The sequence below is a fragment of the Rana temporaria genome, chromosome 3, assembly GCF_905171775.1.
Source record: "Rana temporaria chromosome 3, aRanTem1.1, whole genome shotgun sequence".
NCBI classification, from domain to species: domain Eukaryota; kingdom Metazoa; phylum Chordata; class Amphibia; order Anura; family Ranidae; genus Rana; species Rana temporaria.
The window spans coordinates 444,874,348-444,891,383 of NC_053491.1; the positions used below are offsets into that span (position 1 = coordinate 444,874,348).

General features: G+C 44.8%; 1 protein-coding gene across 1 annotated transcript in view; it reads left to right on the top strand.

The window, feature by feature from the left end:
- Window positions 1-17,036, top strand: part of EPOR (erythropoietin receptor) — a 48,007-nt gene that overhangs the window by 26,549 nt on the left and 4,422 nt on the right. The window contains exons 4-5 of the mRNA XM_040346531.1: window positions 53-225; window positions 9,012-9,159. Of these exons, the coding sequence (XP_040202465.1) occupies window positions 53-225; window positions 9,012-9,159 (321 nt within the window). The remainder of the gene's footprint in view (window positions 1-52; window positions 226-9,011; window positions 9,160-17,036) is intronic.

Below are 17,036 nucleotides of genomic sequence, written 5' to 3' on the forward strand. Positions count from 1 at the left end.
TTTTCTAGTAAAAGTTCCAGTTCAAAGGTCTCACTCGGCCCTCTGTTTTTAGTCTATGTAGAGCCCCCAACCAGTATCGCAGTGGAAGAACAGAAAAGCCCAATTGGATTGCTGATCAACTTCACGAACCCAGAGATGGACCAGACTCTCAGAGATTGTATTATGTATCAAGTTGATTATACAAGCCCCAAAGGGAATAATTTCATGACATTTAACAAGGACAAGGTACTTCATTCATTTATCTTTAGTTTAACTTTCAGTGTGTTAACTAAATAATTCCAGGTATGGATATTTTTGCATAGTTACATTGGTCCAGGTGGGCCATTGTAACATTTGTATATACCAAACCTGTGGGATCCGTAGAAGCTGGAGTAGACACTGCCAGTGCCACTGCCAACTTCCAAGTCCCACCAACCCTGACCCATTTAAAAAGGGTCCAAGGTGCAACCACTCCACAACAGCATGCAATCCACGCAGTTGCTGTATGGTAGTGCGGCATCCAGCCAACCCACCAGTTTACTGGCACAGACATTTCCAAATGTTACAAAATTACCAGTTGTAAGTGGAAATTTTAGTATTTAGGGTACAAACAAGTACAATATGCAATTAGCAATGTGGTTTAAGGTAGATATTGAGGCAAAAAAACATATTTTATTTTCAATATAGTAAGAAAGTAGCTCAGGGAAAGGACTCAGGGGGGCAAGAAATTTGAATGGGCGGCGCGCACACACATGAAATTGACTCTCATAGTGACACTGTGACACTGTGTGCCGCAGCACAGATGGTGATGATGACACCTCACTGACATGATATGTTCCCTCCTAAATCAGTGACAGTGTCTCGCCACACCAGGTAGTCATTTCAGTCCACTCCAGTCCAAACAGCACTGAGAGTCCCGCACCCGGCTTGCCTTGATCCATCCTACAGACCCCCACACGAGGCTCCGCCTGCTACTCTCGACTTCCCTGCACCATGACATCACACAACAGGCTATGGCACCACCTCCACCAGACCCGCCCCCTCTGGCGCTGCCTGGACACGCTGTAGCAGGCACTGGGATGGTCTCGGCTGGCTCTGGATCAGAACTGCGCAGAGTGTCACAGCCGCATTTTTAGCTGGTCACATTTTCCTGTACTGGGAGGAGAAAAGTGCCAGTTTCTTACTGGCTGTAAGTAAAAATACTGACAGTTGGCAACACTGGCGGCATGTAGTGTGTTAACAAAAGCAGTGAGTAGGCAAAATATAGCTTCCTCACCATCTGTCAAATGCCTGTGAAAAGTGATCCAAATTTAGATCACTTTTCAGAGGAGAGGCAACCATTGCCATATGTGTAAAGTAGCCCCTAGTATCACCTAAAACAATACATTTTTTTATCTACGTTCTATTTTCTCCTCCAAGACTTTTTTGAAGGTGTCTGTAGGCATCCATAGATATGAGATTTTGTCTAATGTCTAAACATTTGTCTGAATCACCCCATTGCTATGCAAAGGAAGGATAAGCACTAATCAAGGTCAGTTTATTGATCCTCCTCTGCTACCACAATGATAGGTGCCAGCTCAGCTCGAAGCTGTCTTCATAGATAAGTAGAGCAAATCTGGTTGGCCGCACGGCTAAAATCTTCTTAATTAAGAATCACATGAGTACAATCATAATTCTACAGACAAGGTAGAGAGCAGCTAACACGTTTCACACTCACTCAATGCTTATAGATAGCTGAATGCTATGAAATGCATTGTAGCACAACACCAAAATTATCTTTGCTGTGAAATTTCTTAGGAATAGAACAAAATAGTAGCAGTATAACTGAATATTAGACAAATATAAGCGAATCAACTAAGTGAATATGACTGAAGCTTTGAGCAATAAACTCAATGATACTGTCTGGTTGCTTTCAGGAGACTCCTCAATGCGAATAACCCCAAAAGCAGAGGTAACCCCACACAAATGACAAATTGCAGTATGAACAATAATACTTCAATAGGATAATCGCCAGCACTGCTTAAAGCGGTAGTTCACCCCCCCCCCCCGACACGATTTTACCATCGAGACAGGCATTGTAGCGCGAGCTACAGTATGCCTGTCCCGATTTTTTTAACCCCGGACTCACCTTGTAATCGGAGATCGTATTTTTCGGCTCCCGCGGGGAATGGGCGTGCCTATGGAGAGGGAGGATGATTGACGGCCGGCCCTGGCACGTCACTCTCCCCGAAGACAGCCGGAGTAGGTCTCGGCTCTTCACGGCGCCTGCGCACAGGCTATGCGCACGCGTCGTGAAGACCAAGCCTATTTCGGCTATTTCCGGAGAAGCGTGACGCGCCAGAGCCGGCCGTCAATCATCCTCCGTCTCCATAGGCACGCCCATTCCCCGGTATCTTCGATCTACGCGTACAAGGTGAGTACGGGGGTAAAAAATTCGGGACAGGCATACTGTAGCTCGCGCTACAATGCCTGATTTTATGGTAAAAGAAAAAAAAACTTTTTTTTTTCGTCGATAGGGTGAACCCCCGCTTTAAGTTGGGCTCTATGAGTCCAGGCAGGAGGAGGGCAGAGGAATGACCCTTATGTCAGACCTCTCTCTTCTGTCCCCTGACACTACAATCACAGAGAACCACAAAGACTGTACCTAGTTCAGTTCAATAATGTAATTTCCAAGCCAGATTACCCCGCTCATTTACCATATATCCTGAGCCCTGGGTGTATGTTTGGGCCCGTATGGCACCATTGACTTTAATCCCTTGAGGGGAAATGGGTTGTAGTCCATTGGACGAAAGAAGGCCTTGAATCTTCAGGTAGTTATGTTGGTGCACTTGGGTTTCCTGTTTGGCAGGAGTGGTGTACAGTGTGCTGGCAGTACTCAGGTAAGCAAGGCAGGTACTGTGACTGCCCAGCAGAATGTAAGTGGGGCACAAATCCTCCCAGTAGATGAGAGACAACACCGGTGTCTGCATGCAGTGTTCTATCTTATGAAGGATTGGGCAAGTGCCCGCTCAAAAATCCTGTTACCGAGGCCCCAAAGGTGATGTCCTGCCCAACTGGCTACCCCACAACCAGAGCTCTTATGTACCATCTGTACAGGTGCATCTGGAGAGGCACCTGGAAATCCCCCTCTCAGGCAGGATGTTCCCAACCGGCCGTGGATCTGGGGATGGAAACGGGCACACTGACCCAGGAAGGCAACACCTCTCTCTTGAATCCGCTCTTCTCCCTCGCCTTGTGGTCTGTGCCCAGCTTCCAGGCAGCCTCCTGGTGTTTATTTCTTCTGTCTTGCCAGGGCATGCTGAGGTGTGTAGTTGTGCCCCCTAGGGATTGTTATGAGGCTGTCTGTATTGGAGACTACATGTCTATAGATCCTTTTCTGCTCTTGCAGCTCTGACTGGCGATAGGCTCGCTCCCCCTGCCAATGAGGAACCGGGGGGGGGGGGGGACACAGAGCAGGCGGCTGCTTGTACCAGTGCGACTCACATACTGTAGAGTGAAGAGGAAAGGGAGGGGGGGAATGTCCCTGGCTGCCTGCTTGTGTTCCTTTTTATCTGGCAGGGGGTGCGGGGCTGCGGGCAGGCTGAGCGGCACTCGCTACACTTGTGTAGCACCCTCTACTTTAGGTAGGTGTTAGAGTTAGATTTTTGACCAGTGCAGGGAAATTTAAGCAGGCCTAGCTGAAAGCTAGATCTGTGGGGCTGGGAGTGGCTCAGAGTAGGCTGGTGACTCACAGATAGTATCACCTTTTGGTTACCTCCATCTGGCTCCCTAGAAAAGAGGAGGGGAAGAGAGGTGGAGTTGGAGCTGGGGTGTTCTAAGCAACCCTGACCAATCTCCAACTTGGGGGGGCAGACCCCCTTAACCACTTCCCGCTCAGCCTATAGTAGAATGACGGCTGGGTGGTGGTTCAGTTATCCTGACTGGGCGTCATATGACCTCCAGCAGGATAACATGCCGGTGCACACAGAGCGGCGATCAGTGGTGCTGTGTGCAGGGGAGGGCTGGCAGCCTTAGGCCTGGGGGGCAAGTCCAGTCAAGTGGCCCATAGAGCGTGGAAAAGTGATGGATCGAGGAAAACAGTCTAAGATTTTTCATGATCACAAGAGTCCGCACAGAGGCTCCCCTTACATCAGAGTCCGCACAGAGCCCCCCTTACATCAGAGTCCGCACAGAGCCTCCCCTTACGTCAGAGTCCGCACAGAGCCTCCCCTTACGTCAGAGTCCGCACAGAGCCTCCCCTTACGTCAGAGTCCGCACAGAGCCTCCCCTTACGTCAGAGTCCGCACAGAGCCTCCCCTTACGTCAGAGTCCGCACAGAGCCTCCCCTTACGTCAGAGTCCGCACAGAGCCTCCCCTTACGTCAGAGTCCGCACAGAGCCTCCCCTTACGTCAGAGTCCGCACAGAGCCTCCCCTTACGTCAGAGTCCGCACAGAGCCTCCCCTTACGTCAGAGTCCGCACAGAGCCTCCCCTTACGTCAAAGTCCGCACAGAGGCCCCCCCTACATCAAAGTCCGCACAGAGGCCCCCCCTACATCAAAGTCCGCACAGAGGCCCCCCCCTACATCAGAGTCCACACAGAGGCCCCCCTTTCATCAGAGTCTGCACAGACCCCATATACATCAGATCTGATGTAAGGGGTGTTCTGGGAAACTTGATTTAAGGGTGCATGCTGTGGACTATTGTGTAAAGAGGGTCTCTGCTCACCAAAGCCTGCCCCCCCTCCCCTTTAACAAAGTCCACAGAGTACCCCTTTTTATACACTGGGAGGCAGGAGAGACTAGAGAGTGTGAGCTTACCAGGATGGAGGCTGAGGCGCAGGCAGGCTGTCTGATGCTTTTTTGGGTTCAAACTTCCTGTCCAGTGCCCACACATGCCCGGGGAGTGTGGGCAGAGCAGACTCAGAAGGAGGAGCTCTATCTCTCTTCGTGTCTGTGCAGAGAGAGAAGGTGATGTCAGCGCTGGTGTGCGCTGAGGCTGAGCTATGTGTGAGACGAGACATAGCTCAGCTCTGCAGCCATCTACCTCGGAGCTGACACAGGCACGGATGCACAATGGGAGGTGAGCAGCGGCCGTGACCTGTGTTAACAGAGCTCCAGCAGGCATATTCCTGCTCTGTAAAAACAGCATTTGGTAGTGGCGGCCGGTGGCTGTGCATAGTGTCACCAGCCCGGGGGGAGATTTCCACCCTGCCCCCCCTGCCAGCCCTCCCCTGGCTGTGTGTCACTCTGACACACTACATCTCCGATTATAGTAAGGAGCCGCTGACAGAGGCTCCTTACCCCATGATCAGCTGTGACCAATCACAGCTGATCACAGCGTGAACCAGGAAGTGCCGGTAAACGGCTTTCCTCAGTAAGCGCTGACAGGGAGAGCCAATCGGCAGCAAATACAACCAAAAGAAAGCTCTATTTGTGCGAAGAAAATTATAAAAATGTTGTTTGGGTACAGTGTTGCATGACGGCGCAATTGTCATTCAAAGTGCAACAGCGCTGCAAGCTGAAAATTGTCCTGGGCAGGAAGGGGGGGAAAGTAACAGTCTAGCTTATTTGCGTTGTGCTGGAAGAGGCTGGAGCTTTAGAGTATGTGAATAGAGGTTCCAATTATCGATTTCTACTATTGATTCTGGGCATCCCATAATTCCCTCACCCCATCCAAGTTTAATCCCTCAATAAAAATACAAGAATAAAGCTGATGGACTATTCATTGTCTGGAGAGTGTTTGAAGGAAATGCCAGGCTGGGCAGAGTGACAGGTGGAACTACTACATTCATGACTGTTCCTCTATCACCAGGGCCGTTTGAAGGAATTTGGGGGCCCCAAGCAAAATGGACATGGAGGCCCCCCCCCCCCATGCACGCACACAAAGCCTACAAGAATTATGGATACTAGGATAAACATCTTGTACAGTGGACACAGTATATCTAATGACATCTAATGAGGAGAGCAAAAAAAAAAAAGATTTACCATAGCTTTACCATAGAAACAATTACCATAGCTTTCTTTGCGTTTTCTTTCTTTACCATCCCATTTCCATCTAAGAGTCCTTTCACACTGAGCCGCTCATAGCGTCGGCGGTAAAACTCCGCTATTTTTACCGCCAACGCTATGGGCGGATTTGCTAGTGCCCAAGGAAGGGTTAAAACCGCCCGCAATGCGCTGCTGCAGCAGCGCATTGCCAGCGGTATAGCTGCGCTGTCCCATTGATTTCAATGCTCAGCAGCGGTGAAGGAGCGGTAAAATACACCGCCCCTTCTCCGCTCCAAAAATGCGGCTAGCAGGACTTTTTTACCGTCCTGCTGGCGCAATGCTCCAGTGGGAGCCCGAGGGCTTTCACACTGGAGACAATTGAGCAGCTTCTTAAGGGCGTTTTGCAGGTGCTATTTTTAAGAAGCTGCTCAATTGTCTCCAGTGTGAAAGCCCTCTGGCTTTCACACTGGAGAATTGTGCCAGCAGGATGGTAAAAAAAAGTGTAAAAAAAAAAGTCCTGCTAGCCACATCTTTGGAGCGGAGAAGGAGCGGTGTATTTACCGCTCCTTCACCGCTGCTGCCCATTGAAATCAATGGGACAGCGCAGCTATACCGCTGGCAATGCGTTGCTGCAGCAGCGCATTGCGGGCGGTTTTAACCCTTCCTCGGGCGCTAGCAAATCCGCCCATAGCGTTGGCAGTAAAAATAGCAGAGTTTTACCGCCGACGCTATGAGCGGCTCAGTGTGAAAGGACTCTTAGATGGAAATGGGATGGTAAAGAAAATGGAAAGAAATCTATGGTAATTGTTTTGTATATATTACCTGATTTAAAAAAGAAGCAATAAGACCCCTTTTACACTGGAGCGTATTACAGGCGCTATAAGATTAAAAATAGCGCCTGCAAACCACCCTTAATCTTATAGCGCCTGCAATACGCTCCAGTGTGAAAGGGGTCTTATTGCTTCTTTTTTTAATCCGGTAATATATACAAAACAATTACCATAGATTTCTTTCCATTTTTATACCATGCCATTTCCATCTTATAGCTTCTTTTTTGAATCAGGTCATATTTATTAAAGATTTTTGCAAAAATTTACAAAGCAGAGTCTTTTCTCTGCTTTGTACATTTTTGCAAAAAGCTTTAATAAATATGACCTGATTCAAAATAGAAGCTATAAGATGGAAATGGGATGGTAAATATAATGGAAAGAAATCTATGGTGGTACCGTAATTGTTTTGTTTATAATACATAAGTGGGGTTATTAATTATGATCACTGTCTGTCGGCTAACATATTTTTGTAATGGCAGTCCCCCCCCCCCCCCTGTTCTTTTTAACCCCCCTCCCTACAGGCTACAGTACCGCATACCGCGCGGCAGCCGGCAGGAGATTCAGTTTGTTGTTCCTGGCCGGCCGGACTGAAAGGAAGTGAGCACAGAGGCAGAGCACTCAGTGTGTGCACTTCCTGTCAATCTGCAGTACGGCCGGGTACAACAAACTGAATCTCCAGTACCGCGCGGCGTGGGATGCAGCATAGGACGCGGCGGATCGGCGGCTCGGTGAAGCTGCATTTTGTTGTGTGTACAGAGTACAGTCAGTGTTGTTATTATCCCCATTAAAGATACAAAAATCCTGCTGCCTGTGCCGCTGGATGCTGGGGCCCCTGGCCAGCTCGAGGCCCCAAGCAATTGCCTCCTTTGCCTGTCTTGTTCCGACGGGCCTGTCTATCACAGTGGTTCTCAACTTCAATCCTCAAGGACTCCCAATGGACCATGTTTTGGGAACTTCCCTTAGATAAAATAGCTCTTATCAATACAATGTAATTGATATTGATTTAAAGCAGCTGTGCAAAGTAAAGGAAAACCTGAAAACGTGGCCTGTTGGAGGTACTTGAGGATTGAGGTGGGAGAACCACTGCTCTATCACATATGGAAACTACATTATTTTATTAAAAACTATTTACTAAAACATGTTGGGCCGGATTCAGAAAGAGATACGACGGCGTATCTCCTGATACGCCGTCGTATCTCCGAGTTCCGACGGTCGTATCTATGCGTCTGATTCATAGAATCAGGTTACGCATAGATATCCCTAAGATCTGACAGGTGTAAGTGTCTTACACCGTCGGATCTTAGGCTGCAATTCCAGGCCGGCCGCTAGGAGGCGCTTCCGTATTATTACGCGATGAATATGCAAATGAGGAGTTACGCCGATTCAGAAACTAACGACTGCCCGGCGCTTTTTTTTTACGTCGTTTGCGTTCGGCTTTTTCCGGCGTATAGTTACCCCTGAGTCTATGAGGCGCAGCCAATGTTAAGTATGGCCGTCGTTCCCGCGCTGAGTTTTGAAATTTTTACGTCGTTCAAGTAAAACGTAAAAACGCGGAGTCAAGGGAAATTTAAATAAAACACGCCCCCTACATCCTCATTTGAATTACGTGGCCTTACGCCGCAACACATACGCTACGCCGCTCTAACTAAGGGCGCAAGTTCTTTGTGAATAAAGAACTTGCGCCCAAAGTTAGAACGGCGTAACGTATCGGAGATACGTTACGCGGGCCGGACAGATACGCCAATGTATCTGAATCCGGCCCTACACATACAAATACCATATCTTATGCCCCGTACACACGATCAGATTTTTCGTCAGAAAAACCTTGTATGTTTTTTCCGACGGAATTACGCTAAAGCTTGGCTTGCATACACACGCGGTGATGTATTAATATTACAACAACGAGCCGAGAAAATGAAGTTCAATACTTCCGAGCATGCATCAGAATTTTGCGCATCGGAATCGCTACAGACGACCGGATTTTCCAATAGGAATTTTTTCCGTCTGAAAAATTGAGAACCAGCTCTCAATCTTTTGTTGGTAGAAATTCCGACAGCAAAAGTCCGATGGAGCATACACACGGTCGGAATTTCCGTTCAGAAGCTCACATCGGACTTTTGCTGTCGGAAAATCCGATCGTGTGTACGGGGCATAACAGTACATTTGGTATACAGTAGATCTACACAGCCTGTATATTAGTATAATTTTATAAACAGTATAATTTCTTCATTTTAGGTGAATTCAGAGAATGGTTTTGTGACGCTTTTTCTTGATGACATTAAAAGGGAAGCTGAGTATACAATTAGTGTGAGAGCGAAAGCAGACGATCCATTTGATGGATATTGGAGCGATTGGGCTGTTACTACTTATCAGACATCCAATGGTGAGTTTGTCCCAATACATGGGCCATATTTTCTCTAATCCTCTTTTATGTGTTCCAAGGCTAGGTTCACATTTGTAGGAATGCATGCAAAATTGCGTGCATTCCCACAGTGAATAAAAAGCATGCATCCCTTTTGCATGCACGTGGTGTGCCATTCAATTCCAATAGCACCCCAACGCACCTTGCATGTGAAATCACGCAGTGTAACAAAGAGCCATGAATTTCAGTGTGTCGCTATTTTAAAAACATGTGCTTGCAAGGTGCAATTTTCATACGTAAGCAAGATGCACCAAAATGCATGCGCATCATCAAACCTGCATAAGAGCCTAAATCCACATCAATGTAAGAGAATCATGTTGTTTGTAAAGCAACTCCTACTTTTCAAGGTAAGATGTGTCACAGTCCGGTGTGGTGTCTGACTTTCTAAAAATGTAAAAAAAAAAGAAAGCTTTATTTAAGGCTCGATTCACATCTATGCATGTTGCTGTTGAGCTTTTCTGCAGTGCTTGGCGTGTTTTGGGACATGCATTTTGTTTTTTACACTGTATATAGCTTGTTGCTAAGGGGGGGCCAGGAAGCCGGCCGCCACGTCCTTAGCAACCGATGGGTCATCAGCTGTCAGCCGGCTTCCCTGCTGACAGCTGAATGTAAAAAAATAATAATTGCTGGCTAAAAAAAAATTGTGAAAAAAACAGCGTGAGGTCCCCCTCCCAGGTCCATACCAGGCCCTTGGGTCTAGTATGGATTCAGAGGGGACCCCCACACCAAAATTGTTTTAAAAAATGGCGTGGGGTCCCCCTCAAAATTTATACTAGACCCTTATCCGAGCATGCAGCCTGGAAAGCTTAGATAATGATGGGGTCGTGGACATCAGATGACGTCATCCGGTGTCCACGCCCCCATCGTTATCTAAGAAATGCTTGATATCAGCGTGGACAGATCAGCGTGACACACCTTCGGAGGAGGATTGGCGGCGGGAGCGGCAGCAGAAGAAGAAGAAGTGGGAGAACCCCTGGAGGGGGAAAATGTGGGAAGACCAGAGGAAGAAGATATTAATAAAAGACTTGTCAAAAACTGTCTACTGTATTTTTTCACACTACACAACTTTTTTTTGGTGAATGGTTAAAGGGTATGATGTACCCCATACTGATTCATATAGGGGGGGGGGCTGGGATATGGGGCCCCCTTTTTAAAGGTGGCTTCCAGATTCCGATAAGCCCCCCATCGGCAGACCCCCAAAATGTTAAACCAATTTGAATTCTGTGTGACGAATAGCTGGTTGTTAAGCAGCGGCCTGGGAAGCCAGCCGCCGCGTCCTTAACAACTTATGACTCATCAGCTGCCAGCGGGCTTTCCCACTGAGAGCTGAAATGTAAACAAAACAATTCCGGCAGTACAAAAATGCAAAAAAAAAACAATAAAAATCCCCTTATGCTGGCCATACACTAGACGAAAAATCGGCCGGTTAAGTTCAGTATAAACGATAAATCGGTTGTTTAGAGCTAATGACTCTATCATCATGCAGTTTCGAAATTTGAACCGATAAACTGTTTGAGTGCCATACTATGTCACGATTTAACATTCACACCCGAACATTTCCAGTGGGGGCGGTCGATAGTTTGTGGTAGCAGGACATTTTCCATCGTGGTCGTTTGCACGGAGAAAGAGCAACATAAAAGGAGAAGAATATGGAGCAAGGATTGGCTAAGAAACAGAGCGTTTTCCCCACATGAAATTACTAAAAGGAATTGAAGGAAAATAATCCTGATGACTTTAAGAACTATCTACGTGAGCCAGATTGGTGTCACCACTAATAACCAAACAAGACACAAGTTTTGAGACGCTCCATAACCCCAGGACTCATCACAACCTTCCGTTTCCTAGCCATTGGTAGGAGTTTGGAGGACCTAAAGTTCAGCACATGGATCTCTGCATAGTCATTGGGATGCATAATTCCTGAAACCTGTGAAGCCATCATAAATATGTTGAAAATTAATATTTGAAGGTAAAAAATTGTTTTCATTATTTGTTTATTGGAAATAAAACTAGACAGAACAAATGTGGTTTAGTCCCCACCACAGCCTGACAACAGTATATTGATAGATAGTTAGTTAGTTAGTTAAATTTTGAACCATGCAATAGTTCAACTGCGCACATAAATTCAATAAGATGTCAATTAAAACCAGAACAGTTTGTCATATGTCATCATGGACAATCTAATCTCAATAACCAAATATTTTAAACATGATATAGTGAAAATGTGTACAAAAAGAAACGTGGCATGTTTTATTTTATTGTAAAAATAAACCTCAATACCCAAACATATTTTACAAGGATGTGTAATGATATTCTGGCATCCAGCTGCTTTGCAGATGTTCTTGCGCTAATGGAGCATGCCACTGATTTTGGTGCTGAGGTTGTACTGGAGGATTGCTATAAGAGGTGTTGCACTCAGCCAAGTGTGTATTCTTGGTTAATTCACCCTTCAGTCCCTTATTAAGTAGCTGAATTAATATTGGCTCAAGAAGATGTTTCTGGTCATCTGACATCCTGCAAAGAATGTTAGCGGTTAGGCCATTCAAATCATCGTATTCATCTCTCTTCTGATTAAGAGCAGCAGGTGCTTGTAAAAATAAATTGTTTGAGTCTTGGTATGACCTTTTTTTCCTATAACTTGGTGTTGTTGCTGATGCAGGAAGGATGCTTGGTGAAGTTGTATTTGTCATATCCTGTGTAATAAAGCAAAGATTAAAACTAGAAGATTAAAAATAGATCCTGTATTTATTTTCCTTTTACAGTTCCCATCATCATCCAGTGAATATAAAATAATAGCCAAGCAATTCCAGGATCCCAAACTGTGGATGAGCCCTACATGGCAAACATGTAAGGATCCTACCTCCTGCAAATTTGGTATCTTATTACTACAACTACAATGAATTTATCAGTATAATTCTAATGGCTCTAGTCAATGCCAAATATGAATTCCTATTCTTGTTATTGGCAAAAATGGAAGAACTTCTGATAGAGGAGTAATTGACAAAACTGAATTCCACACCCGTTTGAGAAAAGGAACATTACATCTACCCACAAAAGAGTAGACGTTCGAAGGTTTGAGCTTCATATTCGTGGCAGATGATGCATTTGCTCTGGGGGAGCATATTTTGAAACCTTTTTCCCTAAAGAACCTCTCAAGGGAGCAAACAATCTTCAATTACAGACTATTCAGCACAAGGCGTGTCTTTGAGAACGTTTTTGGAATCATGTCTAATCGATTTCGATTTTTTTACATGGCAATCAACCTTTGTATTCACAAAATTGATACGATTGTACACTAGTGCCTCCTACATGCCACAGACTCATCTTGACAGGGAAGATACTGTTGCAGGAAATGTCACACTTGGGGAGTGGAGAAATGACACGGAGGGACTACATGGACTCATTTTTTGGACGTGGAGCTGTTGAATGGCAGAACAATATTTAATCATTTTAGATAAATGTATAATGCTGTTGTTAATGCTGAATATATATAAAGTTTATGTAGTTGCATAAGAAATAAAGCCTGTATGTTCATAACACTAGATTTTTATGTGATGTTGCCATTAATTATACAAATATATTTATTTTTGACATTCATAGTTTCATGTGAATTTAAAGTCCTGCATATTCCTACAACACAAGGAAAACTAAAATGTATTATAATAAAGTAAATTAGTGTACCTGACTGTCTGTGTTTTGCTCTGTGCTCACGACCTCAAGCTCAGGTGACATGGATTCAGTTGACATCAAACTGGAAACTGAGGGTCTTGCATCATCTGGAACATAGATTTCATCTGCACCTGCTCCAGATTTTTTGGATTTTTTAAGCCACAGCTATGTTTTTTGAAGAGATGGTCACCATGGTGAAGATATTTTGGAAATAAAGGATTATGATGGCAGATTGGCAAATTATCCAAAGCCAAATACCATAAAAAGACAGAATTATGCAGAAGGTGGTGGAGTCCCTGTACAGTAAACATGATGTACAACATTCAAAGGAAATTGAGAAATTCCTCAAGGGGTGGGACTATAGTGACACTGGTAGATTGAAGACAAAGAGGTAGTAAAAAATTGAAAAATATCAAATTGTATTACAAACTGTACATATACAAAACATCAAGTGAAAATGGTGTAAGACAGCCATACATGAATGTTGGAAAGATTAGATACAGCCACTAACACGTTTCGGGACTCCTTCTTCAGAGGTGTCTTCAATATACAGTATATAAAACTTTCCAAATTTTTGAGTGATAAATCATATCGTGAAGCTTATGCTTAACATGCATCATCGGGCCATGTGTTGTTGTTCCCTGACACTCAGCCCGATGTGAACACTCGGAACAGACCTGCAGAGATTTCCCCAGGATGAGGTTGGAAGAGACGGGGACTGTGTGATGATAGAATATGGCTATAACCCCAAATGGGAACTTGGATCAGTGGGACCACTGTATAGTGCAGAAAATCACTTCACCGACATAGTCCAGACTGAAGATGGTCCTGAGTCAGTTTGGTGATGAAGCCAGGTGGTCAGTATTTCCAATCTCAAAAAGCGAGTCCACACTTCTATGAGCTTCAGAGCGATAGACACACATCCAGCCGATTAAAGAACCCTGTGTGCAGACAGCTGCTACCTGCATGCTTAAGGGAGAGGGAGAGCCGACACCCAACCGTTCCAAGGGAAAGGTGGCCAAACCTAAAGCGGAGAGAGCATGGACAACTTCACAGAATCCAAAAATCATTAAAAAAAGGTAATTAACGTCTATTTAATTATGGCGCAATGCTTTCTGAGTCAGAATATCTTTAATTAGAGGTCTTGCATCTCAATGCTATGTTGCATTGAGATGTGCTTGTGCATGCTCATGCTGTAGCTTGTTTCCTGCACTTATATGTTCTAATTTTTTCAGATCACACTTGGTAGGTAATGTCTGGACATATTTCCCTAGCTATACATATCCTACCTTCTTTTGCATAACAGAACTTTTTATCTTTTTGTAGCGCTCCCCCCCCCCCCCCCCCGGAGGAACCGCTGAGAATAGATGGGATGGCTGATTTACCTCATAGCTCTTTCCGTACGTCTAGGGGTGAATGATGTATGCAGCAGCAGCAAAGGAATGTCCACGACTAAATGTCTTTTATGTGCTCTTTATTACCCAGCCGGGTAAAAAACAGTTAACAAGTGATGAAAGGGATAGAGATGAGGAGGAGAACAGCAGATTCAGGCGTAGTATCTGGAACAGTCCTGTTCCCAATGCGTAATACTTTAACACTTTCTTTACCACTCCTACATGAGTGGATTTAGCGTGCCCGGATAGGCCTCTCTCACTGACCTTGCAGCCGGGACCCCGCTCGAACCTCTTTAAGACAAAGTCTCTGCCACAGACTTGGAGAAATGGAATTGTTTCAATGGTCTCTGCCACAGACCTGAAGAAATTGTATGTTTCAATGGTCTCTGCCACAGACCTGACTAGAATTGTGGATACGGAGAGAACCCCCCTCTTTCAATAAAGTTGCGCCTGAATCTTCTTTGTAACGTCGTCACAGGTACCAACTGAAAGAGGAGTCAATCCTTCAGTGTCCGGTCACCTCGATCCCCAGTGGTTCGCCAGAATCCTATTGGACCGCCAGTCTCTCATTGGCGCCCCTCAGATGGACTCCCTACCGAACAGCTACACTTGCTTGGGATCTTCAAAAGTGGGAACCCAGTCAATTACTGAGTCCCCGTCCTGCTTGAATGCTCCGGACCAACTTAGGCCCGAAGCCAGGAACACCGCTTAGCACGATCGCTCCGGCCAGGTAGGCCATAACACTGAGCGCTGTGGTGTGGCCACCCTAAAGGTGGGCGCCACACAGGAAGAAGACCCCACCTAAAATGGCGTCTGCTCATAAGTACCCTTTCCCAGCATGCCCAGCGAGAGAAACTCCCTCCTGATTGGCTGCTGGCAAGAGGCACCCAAACCTGGACTCCACTGGCGCCACCTGTCGCCCCGGAGTGGTATAACACCCCAGCAACAACAGAACGAGCCCACGGCAGAGCCCAGCTGAAACAGAGACCCAAATTTGGACCAATTCACAATGGTCAGAGTCACTTAACTCTCTGACCCCCTCTAAATGTAACTAGCACCGGTTATGAAAAGTAACCAGGCGCTAATTTTTTTTTTTTTTACTTTGTATTATTGTGATTTAAAATTGGATATTGCTGTGGATTTATTATTATTATTATTATTATTATTATTCTTTTTTTAAACTCAGAGACAAAGGAAATCTGCTTTGGCTTCTGTTCCCGAGACTGAAAAGTTTGATGTCATTCCACTGCATGATGACAACAGAGATGCCCTAGCTTTGCCAACAACTGAACGTGATTTGGAGGGACAAGATCCTATAGCATTGTCCAGGGAGATTACTAGCGGCACAGGTATGTCTGCAAAAACACACAGTACATGCATACCACTTTGAATTTTTGCAGCTTTATTTACAGTCCATTTTTTATTTATTTTTTACAGTCAATCCACCCTCGGAAGAGAACACTATGGATAGGTCCACCGCACAGATGTTATCTTCTGCCATTTTAAAATGCAAAGCTGACTTGGAAAAAATTAAGGATCATGTGTGCTCTGTAATTCAAACTTTAGTGGATGTTCTTGATACCCTTGCTAAAGTTTAAATATGTTAATGATCCTTTTTTGGCTTTATTGAAGAGTGTTTTATGTTTTATGATCCATGGCTTTTTTTTTTTTAAGGTAAACTTTATTGAAGTTTTGCACTTGCCATTTGTCACTTTTGTATGACATCCAATATTTGCACATGTAGATATGTGGCTCCAGGGCTCATATCTCAATGCATGTGCCACCTTTCAAAATATCTGCGGCGCATGAACCACTGGTTCTCATTTTTCATCACAATAACAAAAAGGCAGGCATACTATTTATTTTTTGTTTTAAAGAAAGCTATTATTATGGAAATCATTGCTAATATTTTTGGGAACAAACATTACAGTAAAAATCATTGCAAGGTCTGTTTTGAACACAAAAATCAGTGATAACTTTAACAAAGATATATGTATGTTGGTATTTTGTAATACTACTTTTCCAAAACAATATCATTTTGTAAACCTTTTTTGAAATGTAAAATCTTCTGCTATGTTGCTGGACTCTCCTTTGCAATAAAGTTTTATTAAAGTTTTATTATTGCAGTAATTGATGTTCTTTTTTTGGTTTGGTTATCTTTCTCATGCTGTGTTTGCTCATGACTTTGCTCATGTTTTGAGGATAGTTGATGATTTTGGGAATGAACATTCGTGCAAAGGAACTGAACTTCAGGGTACTTCTTTACGTCACGCGCATTACACACAGCGATTTATTGCCGCCCGAAAATAACATTAATTTGACGATTTGTCGTTCATACAGAAAAATGTTTCCAAACGTGTCCTTGGTTTGGCTAAAAAAACTCACTAAATGATTAATGTTTTGTGCCCATTAACTGGCCGACAAACAAACAAACTGTCCAAATGACCGTTTTTGGACGATTTTTCGTCTGGTGTATGACCAGCATTAGCCTGCCTACAAAGTGGAGCATTTGTACCATGTATAGAACCTGCTGCAGCAAAAATAAAATTTCTTAAGAAATGTCTACCCAAAAGCACCCCCTATGTTGAGGGTATGTGGCCTGACATGGTTTAGGGGGGCGCTTGCTCGTCCCCCCCCTTTAATGACCTGCCTAGCTGCATGCTTAGATAAGGGTCTGGTATGGATTGGGGGGGGGACATTTTTTTTTTGTGTGGGGGTTCACCTTAAGATGCATACCAGACCTAAAGTGCCTGGTATGGATTTGAGGGGACCACACTT